Below are 20,385 nucleotides of genomic sequence, written 5' to 3' on the forward strand. Positions count from 1 at the left end.
GCTGGTATTTTAAAACCAAAATCATTACACTTTTGAAGAGATTTGAAACTCTTGAACAGTTTCAGTTCATATTATTGTCTTTCACAGAAAATCATTTTTTTTTACAAAAAAAACCTTAAATTTCAAAGATTCATATTTTTTTTACAATTTTCGATTTTTCTAGCGTTTTACGCCAAAAACTGGCATTTTAAAACCAAAATCATTCAAATTTCAAAAATATTTTTAGTTTTTACAGAGTTTTAGTTTATTGTAACGCTTTTCAGGAGAAATATTTTTTAAAAAACATGAGATTTCAAACATTCATAATTTTTTACAATTTTAGGTCATTTTAAAGTTTCACACAAAAAATTTGTATTTTAAAACAAAAATTATTTTACTTTGAATAAGATTAAAAATCTTTAAACCATTTTCGATTATTTTAGTGCTTTTCGTCCAAAATGGTTATTTTTCATTTTTTTAAATTAATTCAAAGTAAATTTTAAAATGTTCACAATTTCAGGTCATTTTAGCGTTTTACACCAAAAATTAGTATTTTAAAGCAAAAATTGTTTTACTTTAAATAAGATTTAAAATCTTTTAATTAATTTTAGATTATTTTAGCGTTTTAAATCAACAATTGGAATAACAAACCAAAAATTATAATAGTTTGAAAAATATTTATAATTTTTTAACAACTGTACTTTAATGCTATTTAGATTATTTTAGCAATTTTGTATTATGTGAGAGGCTTTCATATGAAATTAATATTTTTAATTTAAAAAATTACATATCGAACAAGATTGATAATCTTCAAAAACTGTTTATGTTACAGTTTTTCGTCTGAAATTGATATTCTTAATAAAAAATCAAAAAAATTCAGAAAATATTTACAGTAATTGAACATTAATTGAAAAACGTTGTGTCTACATAAGTTAAGACATCAATTTGCAGGGATTTATCAAAAATATTCTCTTAATTGTATTTATATTAATTTATATAATATTTACTATGAATTGCAAAAATGTTGCTGTAATATTAATTTTGTTTTAGTTTCAAAATTGCCTGAAATAAAAAAAAAATCGCCCTCGCAGCGTGCGTGTTTTCTAGTTAATTATTTTTAAAAAAATGTATGAATACCCACCACTATCATATTTGTAATTTGTGTGCGTGGCTAGAGAAAAAAGAACAACGGGATGTTCTGCACTTCCTCTTTTTTGTGGCTCTGCTCCAACTCTTCCCAACAACATTACTTGATTCATGGCTGCAAAAAATAATAAATTTCAAAATAAATTACGATTTATTTTATCCTCCATTAAAAAAAAAAAACCGGGATTTAAATTTACTGCCATTACCACAGGGATCAACTGAGTCTTCAATTCCAGCCTATTTTCCCATTCCTTTCGTTTAAAAATGTCAAATATTAGTTATAATTATAAAAATGAGTACAAGATGTCTACTCAAATCCTGGAAAAAATTTCCCTGACCATTCCAGGGTTTTTTTAGAATTTTTTTAAACAATCAATTCGAAATGTATGCAGTTTTCCGAGTTTATTATAAATTATGTATTGAATAATACTGGAAACATAACAATTAATTGCATTTATCTCTGAAGTACTAAATATTTAAATATAAAATAAAAAAGATAAATTTTCAACCACATAGTAGAATTTTGAACTAAAAAATATCAGCGTTCAAGAAAACATAAAATAGTTTAATTTTCAGTTAAAATAGTTAATCTTTCAGAAAATAAAAAAACAAGTTTTTTAACTTCCAACCAAGTTGTCCCATTTTAAAAAAAGAGATCAATTTAAAAATAAAATGAATATTTAATTGAAATACAATAATATATTTTTTTTTAGATTAAAATTCATTTCTAAAGTTGAAAATGTAACATTTTTATTGGAAATTGTTTTCGTATTTGCCTGAAAAATTATCGTTTTTAGTTGAGAATTCATTTCCTTGGTTGTAAATTCTTTTTTAGTTTGTTATTCTTGTGTTAAAACTTAAATTTTTCCACTCAAAACTTAAGTATAAACTGCAATTTTTAGTTAAAGAATTTTTTTTAGCTGAAAGTTTCTCTTTTTGGTAAAAACGTTTTCTTCTTGTTTGAAAATTGATATTTTTGGTAAAAATTAATTATGTTTATGTTAAAAATTATTTGTTCTTTTCAGCTGAAAAATAAACTATTCCACTCCTGGTTGGAAACGTATTTTATGACAAATTCCTTCTTTTTTTGCAAATTAATTTTGTTAAAATTTCGTATTTTTTTATTAAACTAATTGTTTGAAAGTTTCTTTCCTTGATTGAAAATTCATTGATTTTTGGTTCAAATATAATTTTTTTTTAATTGAAATTTCGGCTTTTTAGTACAAATTTAATTGTTTGCAACCAAAAAGATCAATTTACAGCAAAAACATGATTATTATTTAATTGAAATATTTGAATTTTCAACGAAAAACATGAATTTTCAAAGAAGAACATTAATTTGCAAACAAGAAAATAAATTTTCTAACAAAACAGACGATTTTTCAACAAAATACATGAATTTTAAACGAAATAGTTGAATTTTCAACTAGAAAAGACCATTGTTCAGCGAAATAGTTTAATTTGAACCGAGAAATATATATTTGAAGACAAAAATCAAGGAGATACATTTTCAGTTTGAAAAAATTAATTTTTAACCAAAATGATTAATTTTTAACTAAAATTTTAAATCTTAAACTGCAATCGTCAAACTTTCAACCAGAATGTTAATTAAAAAAATAATGAAATGAATATTTAACTTTATTACTTGAATTTTCAACTAAACAGATTAATTTTTTTACAAACAAAGACGATTTTTCAACAAAACACATAAATTTTGAACTAAAAAAGACCCATTTTCAGCCAAATAGTTGGATTTTGAAATAAAAAAATATCATTTTTAACGAAGATAATGAATTTTCAACTTAACTTATGAATCTTCAACTGGAATCGTCAAATTTTTAACCAAAAACAAAATTTTTTATATGAAATGATAAATATATAATTAGATTACCTAAATTTTCAAGTAAACTTTTCGGGTATTTAATTTATTCGAGAATTTTACATTGTCAAGAATTTTATTATTTAGGAATTCTACAATTCGGTAACTTTACAATTTGAAAATTTTATTTTTAGGAAATTTTATTATTTGAGAATTTTCCATTTCGGGAATTTTATTATTTGGAAATTTCATTAATCGGTAATTTTATTATTCTGAAATTTTATAATTCGGAAATTTTATTATCATGCAATTTTCCAATTCGGAAATTTTATTAATCCTGAATTTATTAATTGAAAATTTTCCTATTTAGAAATTTCATTTTTCGGTAATATCATAACTTTTAGGGCATTTAATTTATTCGAGAATTTTGCAGTGTCAAGAATTTTATTATTTAGGAATTCTACAATTCGGAAATTTTACAATTTGAAAATTTTATTATTTGGAAATTTCATTAATCGGGAATTTATTATTTGGAAATTTTATTATTCAGAAATTTTATTTTTCAGTAATTCCATAAAGTTTCGGGCATTTAACTTATTCGAGAATTTTACAGTGTCAAGAATTTTATTATTTAGGAATTCTACAAATCGGAAATTTTATTATTCAGAAATTTTATTTTTCAGTAATTTCATAACTTTTCGGGTATTTAATTTATTCGAGAATTTTATTATTTAGGAATTCTACAATTCGGAAATTTTACAATTTGAAAATTTTATTATTTGGAAAATTCATTAAATCGGGAATTTATTGTCTGGAAATTTTATTATTCAGAAATTTTATTTTTCAGTAATTTCATAACTTTTTGGGCATTTAATTTATTCGAGAATTTTACAGTGTCGAGAATTTTATTATTTGAAAATTTTATTATTTGGAAATTTCATTAATCGGGAATTTATTATTTGGAAATTTTATTATTCAGAAATTTTATTTTTCGGTAATATCATAACTTTTCGGGCATTGAATTTATTCGAGAATTTTACAGTGTCAAGAATTTTATTATTTAGGAATTCTACAAATCGGAAATTTTATTTTTCAGTAATTTCATAACTTTTCGGGTATTTAATTTATTCGACAATTTTATTATTTAGGAATTCTACAATTCGGAAATTTTACAATTTGAAAATTTTTTTATTTGGAAAATTCATTAATCGGGAATTTATTATCTGGAAATTTTATTATTCAGAAATTTTATTTTTCAGTAATTTCATAACTTTTTGGGCATTTAATTTATTCGAGAATTTTACAGTGTCGAGAATTTTATTATTTGAAAATTTTATTATTTGGAAATTTCATTAATCGGGAATTTATTATTTGGAAATTTTATTATTCAGAAATTTTATTTTTCGGTAATATCATAACTTTTAGGGCATTTAATTTATTCGAGAATTTTACAGTGTCAAGAATTTTATTATTTAGGAATTCTAGAATTCGGAAATTTCACAATTTGAAAATTTTATTATTTGGAAAATTCATTAATCGGGAATTTATTATTTGGAAATTTTATTATTCAGAAATTTTATTTTTCAGTAATTTCATAACTTTTTGGGCATTTAACTTATTTGAGAATTTTACAGTGTCAAGAATTTTATTATTAAGGAATTCTACAATTTGGAAATTTTACACTTTGAAAATTTTATTGTTAGGAAATTTTATTATTCGAGAATTTTCCATTTCGGAAAATTTATTATTTGGAAATTTCATTAATCGGGAATTTTATTATTATGAAATTTTCCAATTCGAGAATTTTATTAACCGGAAATTTCATTAATCGGAAATTTTATCATTATGAAATTTTTCAATTCGGGAATTTTAGTAATCGGGAATTTATTAGTCGGAAATTTTCCTATTTAGGTAGTTTAGTATTTAGAAATTTTATTTTTCAGTAATATTATAAACTGTTTGGGAATTTTATTATTTAGAAATTTTATAATTCGGAAATGTTATTATTCGAGACTTTCCCATTTCGGGAACTTTATTATTTGGAAATTTCATGGATCGGGAATTTATTATTTGGAAATTTTATTATTCAGAAATTTTATTTTTCGGTAATATCATAACTTTTAGGGCGTTTAATTTATTCGAGAATTTAACAGTGTCAAGAATTTTATTATTTAGGAATTCTACAATTCGGAAATTTTACAATTTGAAAATTTTATTGTTAGAAAATTTTATTATTCGAGAATTTTCCATTTCGGGAATTTTATTATTTGGAAATTTAATTAATCGGGAATTTTATCATTATGAAATTTTCAAATTCGGATATTTTATCAATCGGGAATTTTTTATTCGAAAATTTTCCTATTTAGAAATTTTATTTTTCGGTCATATCAAAGACTTTTCGGGCACTTAATTTATTCGAGAATTTTACAGTGTCAAGAATGTTATTAATTGGGAATTTTGCATTTCCGGGATTAGAATATTTTATTAGTCGGGAATGTTACAATTCAGATATTTTATTATCCAGGAATTTTAGTTTTGTTAATTGTAAAATGAGGAAATTTTATTACTCAGGAATTTTTCAATTCAGTAATTTTATTATTCCAGTATTGTTTTTTTTATTTTTATATAATTAAATAATTTTATCATGTTTAGAAATTTAATTATTTAAAAATTTTAAAAGTTTTTAGAAATTATTGTTTGAATTAAAAAAAAAAAACAATTTCGTAAAAATTGTATTAAAAAATTACGGTAAAAACAATTGTGCCTAAAAAAAATTGTTACCAAGTTTTGTGCGAACCTAATAACATTATCCAAACTTTGAAGGATTAAATTCAGCACTGATTTGCCTTGAAGTTTTTTTACTATTTAAAAAAATTAACTATTTGATTTTAGAGAAGGTTTTTTTCGGCAATTTTTGGTATGAATTTTGTAAATTCGAAAATATTGTGAACTGTCGAGAATTTTATTATTTTGGGATTTTTCAGTTCAAAAAAGTTGCAACAAAACACACGAAAAACGATAGCGGTCGGAAAAAAGGAAGATTCAATAGTTGAATAAATAATACTTGACAATTGACAAAATCAAGCCCCGAAAATCAGATTTAATAATGTGTGACACTCCACAAAATCGAAAAAATGTCAAGGATGCATGCCGCGCGAACCGGAGCCGGTTGAGGTTAGGTCAGACCGAAGATTTTCTTGATATTCTATCAAATACAATGAACGAACTGAAATAAGTTACTCACTTTTTTCGAGATTTTGAGTCTGTGGTTCTTCTTGAGGTACAGCATCTGACAACAATCTACTGCCATTTATCTTCTTAATTTGCCGAAAAGCGCCAGACATAACCTAAAAAACAAAAAAAATGTTTCAAGTTGGCGAAAGAACAGTTTCGCTGTCCACTGTGTATAATAGTAAACACTATACCTTTCGTAGAGCCATTTTTTACTCAATGCGACACTTGACACTGTATAAATCTGGCGATAGAAAGGCAATAAGTTTAACAAAATACTCGACACGCTAGTTTATTTATAATACGAGGCTTATAGTTTGTTAAGGTTTGTCCAATGCAGTGTCCCCAATCGTGAAACTTTTTAAACTGCGCTTGCGTCGCGCCATCAACCCGATTAGTCACTGCTAGCGCGCTGATTTTGAATTATATAAATATTGAGATTTATTATTTATGAGAAATAATGATTCGAAGATGCATCCAAAGTTATTTCTTAATCCTAAATTAGAATTTTGGAATAACAGATGAACAAATAATGTTATTTTCATGCAAAAAACGTTATTAATTCTGACTTCAGAAAGAAAAAGATTTTTTCTTTAAGGCCATGTGCCGAGTATAACAGCTGATCAAGTCAGCCCTAAAATTAATATTTTTTCACCCATATTGAAAAATAAAAGTTGCAATAACGCGGAAATTCTTTTCGGGAAATGTTAATAAATATTCAAGGATTGTTTGTGGCGTTGCAAAGAGTTAGGGGCAGAAAAAAATTTATTTAAGAAAATAATGATTATCGACGGACGCATTCAGACTTTACAGCAGAAGTCTGACTTCTAGCTTTCTCTGTCGGTATTCATGCAATATGTTTTACCCACAGGCCCGTAGAAGTTCAAAGTTGTCTACTTGCTGCGATAGCGCTGCTTCGACACAGCTGATATGTATGTCAGACCAAATTTGTTTATTTGCATTTCAAATGCAAACATTAGTTTTTGCATTATCTGTGCATAATGTTCGTGAGCGATTTATGTTGTTTTGTCCCACTTTGCTAAATATAAACCTCATAACTAGCAAATAGAAAGCTTTGAAAATTGATTCCAGTGATTTGCAGCACGGTAGGTATTGCCCCAAAATAGTAATGAAAAAAAAACTTTTTTTACAATTCTAATCATTTAGGACCAGAGACACATTTCTGCATGCCTTCTATTTAGCGTGCCAAATTTTTAAAACGATATCTCATTTCGTGTGGACGTAAGTTGGGAATGAAACTTGCACTTGTATTTTCTTCGAAATTTTTTTTCCAAAACATGCACCGGAACAAAGCAGAGACATGGACTTTATTAGCTTCTCTTTCATTTCCCAAACTTTCAGAGCGATACCTAATTTCGTTTAGACGTAAGTTGGGAAAGAAAAATTGAGGATCAGGTTTGGTCACGTGACCCTCTCCTCACATGGCTTTAATTTAGTATTTAAAATCTGTCAAAATGTGAATAAAAAGGCAATAAAAAGTTTTAGTTTAAAGCAAAAAATAATAGTTTTAAAAGTATAAATATCATTTTAAAGCTCGACAGAGACGAGATTAATCATTGGGACAAACAAAAATGATTTATTTCTCTGAACTCAGAATCTATAAGAGGTCATTCACAAAATACGTGATACATTTTTCAGGAACTTCTGACCCCCCCCCCCCCCCCCCCCCCCCCCCCCCCCTGCGTGATACTTTCTCCATTGGGTTTAACATGGAGAATGATACTTCTACAGACCCCCACCCTCCCCTAAACGTATCACGTATTTTGTGAATGGCCCCTTATTTAGCCATGGTTCTGGTTTTATCCATCGAAAGTTTTTTGTTGAAAAAGTTTAAGTCATTCAGTTTAGGAAGAAAAAACTTAATATTTCAATTACTTGTCTATTTTTTACATTTTACGAATTTCATAAACTTTTATTTTCAACTAATAAAGAAAAGATTTCAAGCATAAATGAAATAGTTCCCTTTTCAACAACAACAACAACAAATATTTTTATATCAGAATAATTTTCTATTCGAAAGATAAATTATTAACTAATATATGAATTTTCAAACAAAGAGTTCAATTTCCCATTAAAAAGATCAATTTTCAATTTAAGAAATTAATTTCCAACAAAAAAAAAAATTAAAGAAAGTCGTAGCAAAGATATTATATAATCTTCATGAGGCATTTCACTAGCGAAGCTATAATAAGTTAAAAGAACTAACAAAATGCCATTGAATAAAAAGAGACATAGATAACTCCACCTATTTTTAACCTGTAGCATCTTGTTTAGTTCTTGGAATTTATTATAGATTCACTAGTTAGGTGACGCATCTAGGCACCCTATAAAAGAGACTGGTCATTCACGTCCCAAACCTTCTCATTGGTGCATTTGAGTCAGGATGAAAAAATGGCCGCTCTAATGAGCGCGTATGGGGGAAAAATGTGGATTTGAATCCTTAAACTTTTTTAAACTAGAAACACAATAGAAATGCACAAATTGTAAAAAAATGTTGTTGAAAAATGTTGAAATTACATTTTAGAAATAAGGATGCCTTTTCACGGAGGCCTGTTTTGAATTAATTGTGGAATTAATATTTTTTATATGATTCATTTCTAGCTACTTTGTTAGTTTATGGCAAATTTGATTGGTTCACAACCTAGATACGAACTCGACTTGTCAAATGAATTCAACGATTAATTCAAAAGGGTCTCCGTGAAAAGGTACCCAAGATTGGAACGTACGCGACGGTACGCAACAGTTGATCATTTTGTAACCTAAAAAAAGAAAATGTCGATTTCTATTCTATAAACACCTGATTATTAATATTATTATATTATTTATATAATAATAATTATTTTGTATACGAAATTTTACATCATTTTTATTACAAACACATAATTCATAAGTGATAGAAATTCATAACCTTAAAATTAAACCTTTTCTCATCATAATACTTGTCATTGTCAACATTTAATGTTTTTATTATTCTACATATTCCATGTTTAATTATTAATACTCACGTTAATTCTTTCTGTATATTTTCAAAAGTGTTTTGCTTTTGATAAACACAGTGGTATCAGAACGCGGATCTCCCTGACATGCGCAGTAGTAATTCCTGTGTATTTTAAAATCTTTTAAAATGACACAAGGTGTTACATAACCTAAAAATACACATGAATAACTACTGCACATGCCAGAGATATCCGCGTTCTGACTCCACTGGATGCATTCGTAAACACATGAAAAACACATAGCAGCTCAACCGTTGCAACAGCTGGCTCACGCATGTACACACTGTAATCGTCGGCCATTTTTTCACCCAAAGACCAGTCTCTCTTCTTATAGGGTCTCTAATTCCCATCACTAGGCGCCACCGATGAACTCTCCCATTGGTATTTCAGACTGGGTTGTGGAAATCCGAGGTGTATGACCGTCAAGGGCCAAACAATAGGATGAATTGCATGAGACAAAACCTAATTTCTTAAATAACTTTAAAAAAAAACATCTGCCTAAAATCCTGAGACTATTTTTATTTTTCAAAGGCTATTGAATCAAATAGTAAAATTGAAAAAAAAATTGTAACGAATTTATTATTTAATTTGATAGCTGTTTTGGTAATAAAAAATAATATCTAAATATACTTATGGCTAAAAATTATTTTTTTACATGTCATGAAAAGAAATAAGGTTTTATGGTGTATTTACACGCTCGTCGTATGCAGACGAAGAATGTATCTTCCTCTCATTCTACCATGTCACAATACCATGGTGGAATGAGAAGAAGATATATTTTCCATTTGCAAACGACAGGCGTGTAAATACATCTTCATCCCATGCAATTGGCTTTATAGCATGGCTCTTGGCGTGCAGACGTCTTGCCAGGTGACGTCACTACATGAAATACCTAATGCTATACATTTATTCAAAACAGCACGCAGTACCTAGTTTGTTAACTAAGTAAAATAATTCACTGAAAATACTTTTAATAATTTCTTGGCACGGTTTTTCTTAAATTCAATTGTTTATTTTGTAGAATTTTGGAGTTTGAAGTTTTACATTTCAAATTCGCCACCATTTTGTGAAGAAGGCCGGAAGTACCGCTTCCCTGATTAATATTCTTCTTTTATCTTTCAGCAAGTGTGAATAATTTAATTAATGTTTTACTGTAGATTGTATATTAATTAATTATTTAAGATTAATATAATGCTTTGTTGGCTTTATTTACGTAAATTTAAATTAAATCCGATTTAAATAATCGCTCTTTTGACTACTCTTTTACTGTTCACTGTCAGTTTACAGAGAGAGGAGAGGCGAGAGTGGGAGAGAGAGAATGCAACGCAAGTGAACGATCCGACTGATTCGCTTCGCGCCTATCGAATTTCTCTCGCGTTTTCTACTTTTGTCTCTCAGAAAACGGGCGTCCGATTTTTGCCAAAATGTATAAAAATCCTAAAGATATGAACGAGGATGAGATCAAGCAATATAAAGACGATCCGCGTTATTCATGTCAATTTGGTGTTAAGTGTTACCAAAAGAATCCGGTGCATCATAAAAAATACAAACATCCGCCGAAAAGTGAACAGGTAAGTTTCTTAACCTCTACACTAATTGCAAAGTTATTTTTTCTTCCTCTTGATAGAAATCAGATCATAGCCTTTATTTCTATTCATTCTTCAGTCGTTAATTAAACAATAAATTCTTTTTTGGTTGAAGAAGCTTCTAAATATTGTAACTAGTTCATAGCATTGCTTTCCTCCTGCCAAACATTTTTGGTGTTTTGTTTTTTGTTTACTAAAGCAAGAGTATTCTCTGCGAGAAAGTGCCGTGCATTATATGAAAAGAAGCATTTCCTGCGATTAAAAAAATTATTTAATTCATGGGAGTGTCTGTACCGAAAAAATGCCGCTATTTGTGTACCGACATTTTGGTACCACTATTCGTACTGAAATTTCGGTAGAAGCAGCCATGGCCTTCATTTAATTAATTTTGAGATTGCGTAGGTATTCGGGATTATTGTTATTCGGAAAATTTCCCAATTTATGAATTTTTCAATTCGGACATTTTTTTAATCGAGTATTTTCCAATTCAGAAATTTTCGAATACGGAAATTTTATTTTTCGGGGTTTTTCAGTCGTTTCATTTTATTTTTCGAAAATTTTCCAATTCGGTTATTTTATCATTTACAAATTTAACTTTTCGCGAATTTTGGAATTTTTGGAGTTTTATTAATCAGGAGTTTTCGAACTCGGGAATTTTCTAGTTCGAAAATTTCATTATTTTTGAATTTTTCAATTCGGAAATTTTTTCAGGAATTTTATTATTCCGAAATTACCCAATTCAAGAATTTTAATTCGGGAACATCCCAATTCAGGAATTTTATTATTGGAAAATTGTCCAATTCGGGTATTTTATCATTACAAATTTTATTAATCAGAAGTTTTCGGATTCGGAAATTTTCCAATTCAAAAATTTCATTATTCGGGAATTTCTCAATTTGGAAATTTTATTAATCTGAAATTTTTTTAATGGGGAATTTTCAGGAGTCTTTGATTTCGGGAATTTTATTATTCTGGAATTTACCAATTCAGGAGTTTTAATTCGGAAACTTCCCAATTCAGGAATTTTATTGGGACGACTGAAAAATCCCGAATAATAAAATTTTCGAATTGAAATTTTCCCAAGTAATAAAATTCCAGACAGAAAATTGCTGAATTATAAAATATCCAAAAAACAATTACAATTTTTTATAAATTTATTTTATTGATTTCAAATACAATAATGAAATATTATTTTTACAAATTATTTTTAGTCTTTCATTTCGGGAATTTTCCAATTCGTTATTTTTATTTTAAGGCAAATTGTATTATTTGTGAATTTTAATCTTCCTGGATTTTCCAATTCAGTATTTTTATTTTTCGGTAGTTTTACAGTACCGGAAATTTTCTTTTTCGTGATTTTTCAATCGTTCCATTTTATTATTCAAAAATTTTTCATTTCGAGTATTTCATCATTTAAAAATTTTATTATGCGAGAATTTTATTAATCATGAGTTTTCGGACTCGGGAATTTTCCAATTCAAAAATTTCATTTTTCGGGAATTTTTCAATTCGGAAATTTTATTAATCCGAAATTTTTTTAATCGGGAATTTTCCAATTCAGAAATTTTACTTTGCGGGAATTTTTAGGAGTCTTTGAATTCGGGAATTTTATTATTCTGGAATTTACTAATTCAAGAATTTTAATTCGGAAACTTCCCAATTCAGGAATTTTATTGGGACGACTGAAAAATCCCGAAAAATAAAATTCCCGGCACTGTAAAATTCTCGAATAATAAAATTGCCGAAAAAATAAAGATACCGAATTGAAAAATTCCCGAATAATAAAATTTTCCCGAGTAATAAAATTCCCGACAGAAAATTCCCGAATTATAAAATATCCAAATTGAAAATTTTCCGAAATTAAACAATTACAATTTTTTATAAATTTATTTTATTGATTACAAATACAATAATGTAATATTATTTTTAACAAATTATTTTTAATCTTTCATTTCGGGAATTTTCCAATTCGGCAATATTTTTAACTAACGTGAATTTTTATTATTCGTAAATTTTCCAATTCGTTATTTTTATTTTAAGGCAAATTGTATTATTTGTGTATTTTAGCCTTCGTGGATTTTCCAATTCGGTATTTTTATTTTTTGGCAATTTTATTATTTTTTTATTTATTATTCGAATATTTTATCATTTACAAATTTAATTATTCGCGAATTTTTCATTTCAGGAATTTTATTATTCGGGAATTTCCCAATTTAGTGATTTGAATTTTTGGAAATTTTCAAATCCGGGAATTTCATTATTCCGGAACTTTCCAATTGAGGTATTTTACTATTCGGAAATTTCATTATACTGGAATTTTCAATTTCGGAAATTTTATTACTCGAAAATATTCCAATTCAGTTAATTTCAACAAATTGATTTTTACTAAAAAAATATGTTTGTTTTCAATCAAAAATGGTTGAATTAAAGCAAATCATACGAATTTTCAATAAATCATTTGGATCCTTGACCAAAAAAGATTAATTTTTAAACGAAAAAGATAAATTTTCAACAACAGAGTTGAGTTTTCAGCCAAGAATGGGTTTTCAGTCAATAAAGAAAAAAATCCCATCGAAAATGTTGAGTTTTCAAGCCAAAAAGACGATTTTTTGACAAAAAAGTTGAATTTGCAACTAGAAAAATACCAGCTTCCAAGTAAATAAGTGAATTTTCAAGTAAAAAAGATCAATATTTTATCAAAAATGTAAGAGCTACATATTCAGTAAAAAAAAAAAATACATTTCAACAACAAAAAAACTTTTTAAACAAAATAGTTACATTTGTGACCAAAGAAATGGTTTTTTAAATCAAATTGTAAATTTTCATCCAAAAGATAAATTTTATACCAAAAATGATCAATTTTCTACTAATAATGACAAATTTTTAACAATATAGGTCTCAACTAATTAAATGAATTTTCAACTAAGAAGACTAATGAGGCTATAACGACAAGAAGAATAATTTCTATCAATAAAGATAAATTTTCAACAAAAATTGAAATAGTTATATTTTCAGGTAAAAAAATTAATTTTTAATAAAAAGAGAACTAATTTTTCACTAAACAAATGAATTTTCGACCAAAAAGAATAATTTTCTAGCAAAAAGGATCGTAGTAAAATTCAAGTTTTTATTATTTTAATCATTTTTGTCAATTATTTAGAAAAGTTATTTTTACTTTGAAATTCCCGAATTGTAAAATTCAAGAAATTGAACAATTAAATTTTTTTATAAATATATTTTATTGATTACAAATACAATATTATTTTTTTTCAATTATTAAAAATTTGTTTAATTTCGAAAATTGTTTGAATTTAAAATAGCAATAATTTTTAATAAAATATTTGTGGGTGATGCCTTTCTTTAATGTGCATAGAATTTGAAAAAAAAAATACAAAAAGCTTGCGCAAAAATGGTATTTTAAATATATATATTTTGTTTGAAAAATTTTATAAGTTACGATGAAAATAGAGTGATTTTTTTTAGATTGAGGGGCAAGTTTGGTCAAATTTAGAAGTTGTCAAAAAATCCAATTTTCAAGTTCAAAAAATGAGAATTTAGCTTGCAGCTACTGAGTTACTGAATTTATGCCCTGCATTTAATAAAATATATTTATACAAAAATTGTCATTGTTTAATTTCTTGAATTTTACAAATCAGGAATTTTCCAATTCGGATATTTTATAATTCGGCATTTTTATTTTTCGGAATTAAAAAAAAATGATTCGGTTTCAGAAGAAGGAAATTAAAAAATTTACTCTTCCTAGTTAGAATTCGTCACAATTTAAAAGTTGACTCTTCCAAATTTTAGATAAAGAAAGTACTTCAAGTAATTTTTAGAGTAGAAGTAGTATTTCAAAAAAGAAATATTTCCGAATTATGATAGAAAATTTTGCTATATTGTTTGTTGCGAATTCATATTTTTTGAACTCAAAATTTCACTATTCCAGTAGAAAATTTAACCATTTTGCTGAAAATCCGTTGTCTTTCTTGGTTGAGAATTAGATTTTCAACACAAAAAATTCTATTTTTGGTTGAAAACTGATATTTTTTATTTCAAAATTTCAATATTTGTTTGAAAATTTATGTACTTTGTGAAAAATTCGCCTTTTTTGTTGAAGATTAATATTTTCTTGTTCAAAATTCAATAATTTGGAATGAAATTGAGTCTTTTTTAATTGAAAATTTAACTATTTCGTTGAAAATCCACATATTTTGTTAAAAATAGATTTTTTGGTAGACAACTATCTTTTTCATTGCAAGTAAATTTTCTTGTTTAAAAATTCTTCTTTTCGGTTGAAATTGTAAGTATTCAAGTTAAATATTTATCATTATAGTTGAAACTTCATCTTTTAGGTTGGAAAAAATCTTGGATCAAACTAAAACTTTTTTTTTGTCGAAAATTTAACCATTTTGTTGAAAATTTTGTTTCTTTTTTGGTTAAAAATGGTTTAAAATTCAACATTTCCAGTCAAAGATTTACCATTTTAGTTGAACAATCATCACTTTGTTTGAAAATGTAACCATTTTTTGAAAGTTTTTTTTTTTTTTTTTTTGAAAGTAATTTTTTCAAATGAAAATTTAATTTTTTCCAGTTGAGTATTTCATAGTTTTATTTGAAAATTTATCTGTTTGGTAGAACATTAATTTTCTAAACTTAATATTTAATTATTTAATTTTTGGTTGAAAAATAACCCTTTTGAGTTAAAAAATCGTATTTCTGGTTTAAAATTCCACAATTCCAATCAAAGCTTTACAATTTTAGTTGAATATTCATCAGTTTATTTGAAAATGTAACCATTTTTTTAAAGTTTTTTTTTTTAAAGTAATTTTTTCAACTGAAAATTTAATTTTTTCCAGTTGAGTATTTCATAGTTTTATTTAAAAATTCATCTGTTTGGTAGAACATTAATTTTGTTAACTTAACATTTAATTATTTAATTTTTCGTTGAAAAATGATCCTTTTCTGTTGAAAAATCGTCTTTTTTGGTCGAAATTAATCTTCTTGATTGAAAATTATTCGTTTTTGTCAAAAATTTAATTATTCTAGTTAAAAATTCACTATTTTAGTTAAAAATTCATCTTTCTGGTTTCAAATTCAACAATTCCAGTCAAAGATTTACAATTTTAGTTGAAAATTCATCACTTTATTTGAAAATTTATCTGTTTGGAAGAACATTAGTTTTGTTAACTTAAAATTTAAATAGTTCAGTTTTGCTTGGCAATTTATATTTTTTTAGTAAAAATTATGTTTGATAATAAATGAAAAATATTCAGATTTAAAAAATGAAATTATTACGTTTTAATTAAAAATATTCAGTATGTAACAATAATTTCGTTTTTACAATAAAAATATTTTTATTTTTAATCAAAAACGGTTGTATTAAACCAAAAAATGCAAAATTTCAACAAATCATTTGAATCCTTGAATACAGAAAAGAAAAATCTTATCTAAGATGTTTAGTTTTTTTAGCCAAAAAATTTTTTATTTAAATTTTTCAGGAAAAAAGTTGAATTTACAACCCAAAAAAGACGAGTTTTCAAGCAAATAAGTGAATTTTCAATTAAAAAATATCAATCTTTTATCAAAAATGAAACAGCTATACATTCAGTCAAAAAATTGTGGTAAATAAAAAGGAAAAAACTAATTTTCAGCACAATCGTTATATTTGTAACAAAATAAATTAATTGTTAATTACAAAGTGAATCTTTAACATAATTTTTTTTTTCAACCAAATGGTTGAATTTTGTACCCAAAATAGGAGATTACTACTACAAAGACAAATTTCTAACAAAATAGATGAATTTTCAATGAAGTAGATAAATTTGTAACCAAGAAGATTTACATTTATATCCAGAAAATACATTTTCAAAAAAAATAATAATAAATAAACGGAATAGTTCAATTGTTAGGTGAAAAATTAATTTTCAATAAAAAACAAACTAATCTTCAACTAAAGAAATTAACTTTCAACCCAGAAGATGAAGTGTCTATAAAAAAAAAATTTCCACAAAAATTGGAATAGTTAGAAATTCAGATATAAAAACTAATTTTTAATGAAGGAAGAACTCATTTTCTTCAGATTATCTAATTAATTATTTTAATTAATATACAATTTTCATATTGGTATTTTTGGCTCGTATTTTTAAAATAATTTTATTTAAGATCATAAAGTTTCGAAGCAGACTGAAAATTTGACTTAAGTAATTTGGTGATTGCGAATTCTCTTTTGTTAAAGCTCCTTCGACTTTAAAGAATATATTTTTATAACGTATGTCGTGCTTCACGCTCGGTTAAAATTGGTCCGAAATGCGCACTTTTCGATATTGTGTTCAACTTTATTATAATGATATAAAATTGACAAATTTTTTGTTTGTTATTGCTTTTCATTATTATTAAAATTCATAATGTGCATTTCAAAAAAAAGTTTACAATTTTTCAACAACTTTAATATATTTTAGCGTATTTCGCCTGCAGTTGCTATTACATTTTCGTTAAACATTAGATGTAAATCCAATGATTTTTTATTTAAATAATAATATTTTCATGCTTGAACAATTTCGGATTCTTTAGTGTTTTTCATCGAAAATATCAAGTTTTATTAAAAAATTATTTTGTAACCTTTCAAAACTCTTAAAATGTTTCCAATTTTTTTGTTAATAATCTTCCAAAATCTACACTTTATTTTAAATTTGTTGAAATCTGTTAAAATTTTTAATTAGTTTCAAAATTTTTTAAAAACTTCTAAATATTATTTAAAATTATTCAAATTTTTTCAATTCTGCAAATTTGAAGACATTGTTTAAAAATCTAAACAAAATTTTTCGTTAATTTTGGAAATATTTTTAAATATTTTAAAATCTTTCTAAATATTATCTTAAAATAATTTTTGCTTATAAAAAAAAATATTTTAAAATTTTCGGAGGAATTTTACAAAAAAAAAATGTATTATTTTGAAGCCTTTCCAAATGCTTAACAAGTTTCTAAATTTGTGCAATTTTCTAATTATTTTGAACATTTTTTTAAACGTCCAAGTGTCTTTTCAAATGATGCATTTTTTTTATTCTGCAAGTTTCAAGAAATTTTTTAGGCTTCTTGCAGATTCTTTTTCGAAAATTTTTTGTAAATTAATTTTTTGAAGTAAAAAATACATTTTAAGTTTCCCGATGATTTTTATAATTTTTTTTATTATTATTATTTTAGAATATTTCAAAATCCTTAAAATACTGATAAATGTTTTGTTCGAAGTAATCAAAAACCTGGACTTTGTTTAAAAAATTTTGAAATCTTTTCTAATTTTAAATTGTTTTTGACATTTTTTGCGTTTCGTTGAAAATTCACGTATTATGTTAAAAAATCGATTTCTTTTGCAGAAAATTATATTTTTCTTTGAAAGTTGATTTTCTTGTTTAAAAAATTCTTCTTTTCGTTAAAAAAGTTAGATTCCAGTTAAATATTTATAATTTTTAAAATTAATTATTAAAAAATTAATTTCTTTCGTTGAAAAATGAGCTGTTCGAATGAACATTTCTTTTTTCCTTGGATATTTTTTGGTTGGAAATTATTTTTTGTTTCAACTGAAAATTTAACTATTATTCCAGTTGAATATTCCATAATTTTAGTTGAAAATTCATATCTTTGGTTGAACCTTCAGTTTTGGACTAAAAATTTAATTATTCAATTTTTGGTTGAAAAATGATCTTTTTAGTATTTTGAAAATTCATTACTTTGTTTGCAAATGTAACAATTTTTTTTAAAAGTAATTTTTTAAACTGAAAATCTAACTTATTTAATTTGAAAATTCTATAGTTTTAGTTGAAAATTCATCTATTTGGTTTAACATGAATTTTTTTTACTTTGAATATAATTGTTGAAGTTTTGGTTTAAGACTAATTTTTTCACTAAAAATGTTACTATTCTATTTGCGGTAGAAAATTATTATTTTTTTAGTTAAAATTTAACTACTTAGTTGAAAATTGTGTTTTTTTTTAAATTCAAAATTCAACTATTGCGTTAAAAAATCATGTTCTTTGTTGAAAAATTATTTATGAAAATTTGTATTTTTGGTAGAAAATTAATATTCTTGTTTAAAAATTTGACTTTTTGGGTTGAAAGTCAACTTTGATGATAAAAATTCATATTGTCGGGTTAAAAATGAAACTATTATTCAACATTCATTTATTGTTTTTAAAAATCATCTCTTTTAGTAAAAACTTATCTCTTTTTGTTAAAACTGCAGTTAATTGGTTGAAAAGTAATGTTTTTTTTTAAATTACATTTCGTGTTTAAAAATCAACTTTGTTGTTGAAAATTCATATTTCTGGATTCAAAATTCAACTCTTTTTCTTCAATAATTCGTCTATTGGTTTGAAAATTCTTTCTTTGTTTTTTTGGTAAAAATTTGTATTTTTTTGTTGTTAAAAATGAAATTATTTTTGTTAAAGATTCATGTACTTTGTTTAAAAATGGTCGTTTTTAGTAGAAAATTAATCTTTTTTTATTTGAAAATTAATATTCTTGTTTATAAATTTATCTTTTTGGTTGAAAATTTAAGGTTTTCTAGATAGATATTCATAATCTCAGTTGAAAATTCATCTTTTTGGTAGAAAGTTAATCTTTTGCTTTAAAAATTTGTCTTTTTTTTGTTGAAAATCAACTTTGATGATAAAAATTCATGTTTTTGACTTAAAAATGAAACTCTTCTTGACTATTCGTCTATTGTTTTTAAAATTGACTTCTTTAGGTAAAAACTTATCTTTTTTTTGTTAAAAATGCAATTAATTGGTTGAAAAGTCATGTATTTTGTTGAAAAATTGCATTTTTTGTAGAAAATTAATCTTCTTGTTAAAAAATTCGATTTTTTGAGTTCAAAATTTAACTATTTGTTTAAAAATAAACTTTCTTGTTGAAAATTCACATTTTTGGGTTAAAAATTCAACTCTGTTTCTTCAGTATCAGTCCATTGGTTTGAAAGTTCTTCTCTTTTGATAAAAATATGTCTTTTTTTTTTGTTAAAAATGAAACTATTTCGTTAAAAATCCATGTATTTTGTTGAAAAATTTTATTTTTTTGTGGGAAATTGATCTTTTTTATTTAAAGTATAATCTTCTTGTTTATAAATTCATCATTTTTGTAGAAAGTTAATCTTTTGATTTAAAAATTTGTTGTTTTTTTTTGTTGAAAATCAACTTTGATGATAAAAATTCATGTTTTTGACTTAAAAATGAAACTCTTCTTGACTATTCGTCTATTGTTTTTAAAATTGATATCATTTGGTAAAAACTTATCTTTTTTTTGTTAAAAATGAAATTAATTGGTTGAAAAGTCATGTATTTTGTTGAAAATTTGCATTTTTTATAGAAAATTAATCTTCTTGTTAAAAAATTCGACTTATTGAGTTCAAAATTGAACTATTTATTTAAAAACAAACTTTCTTGTTGATAATTCATATTTTTGGGTTAAAAATTCAACTCTGTTTCTTCAAGATTCGTCTTTTGTTTTGAAAGTCCTTTTTTTTGTTGTAAAAATGTGTCTTTTTTGTTAAAAAATTCATGTATTTTGTTGAAAAATTTTATTTTTTTGTGGGAAATTGATCTTTTTTATTTATAGT

The 20,385-nt window shown here is 24.9% G+C and overlaps 2 protein-coding genes across 2 annotated transcripts in view; one reads left to right on the forward strand and one right to left on the reverse strand.

The window, feature by feature from the left end:
* The window catches only part of LOC117172837 (single-stranded DNA-binding protein, mitochondrial), a 16,599-nt gene extending 10,113 nt beyond the window's left edge, over positions 1–6,486 (reverse strand). Inside the window, exons 1-3 of the mRNA XM_033361085.1 lie at positions 6,370–6,486; positions 6,189–6,291; positions 1,121–1,240 (exon numbers count right to left, since the gene is read on the reverse strand). Of these exons, the coding sequence (XP_033216976.1) occupies positions 1,121–1,240; positions 6,189–6,291; positions 6,370–6,384 (238 nt within the window). The 5' untranslated portion in view covers positions 6,385–6,486. The remainder of the gene's footprint in view (positions 1–1,120; positions 1,241–6,188; positions 6,292–6,369) is intronic.
* A 4,001-nt stretch (positions 6,487–10,487) lies between these two features.
* LOC117172777 (histone PARylation factor 1) overlaps positions 10,488–20,385 on the forward strand; it is a 21,456-nt gene continuing 11,558 nt past the window's right edge. Inside the window, exon 1 of the mRNA XM_033360985.1 lies at positions 10,488–10,763. Within this exon, the coding sequence (XP_033216876.1) occupies positions 10,617–10,763 (147 nt within the window). The 5' untranslated portion in view covers positions 10,488–10,616. The remainder of the gene's footprint in view (positions 10,764–20,385) is intronic.

Source organism: Belonocnema kinseyi, chromosome 5 (genome assembly GCF_010883055.1).
Source record: "Belonocnema kinseyi isolate 2016_QV_RU_SX_M_011 chromosome 5, B_treatae_v1, whole genome shotgun sequence".
NCBI lineage: Eukaryota > Metazoa > Arthropoda > Insecta > Hymenoptera > Cynipidae > Belonocnema > Belonocnema kinseyi.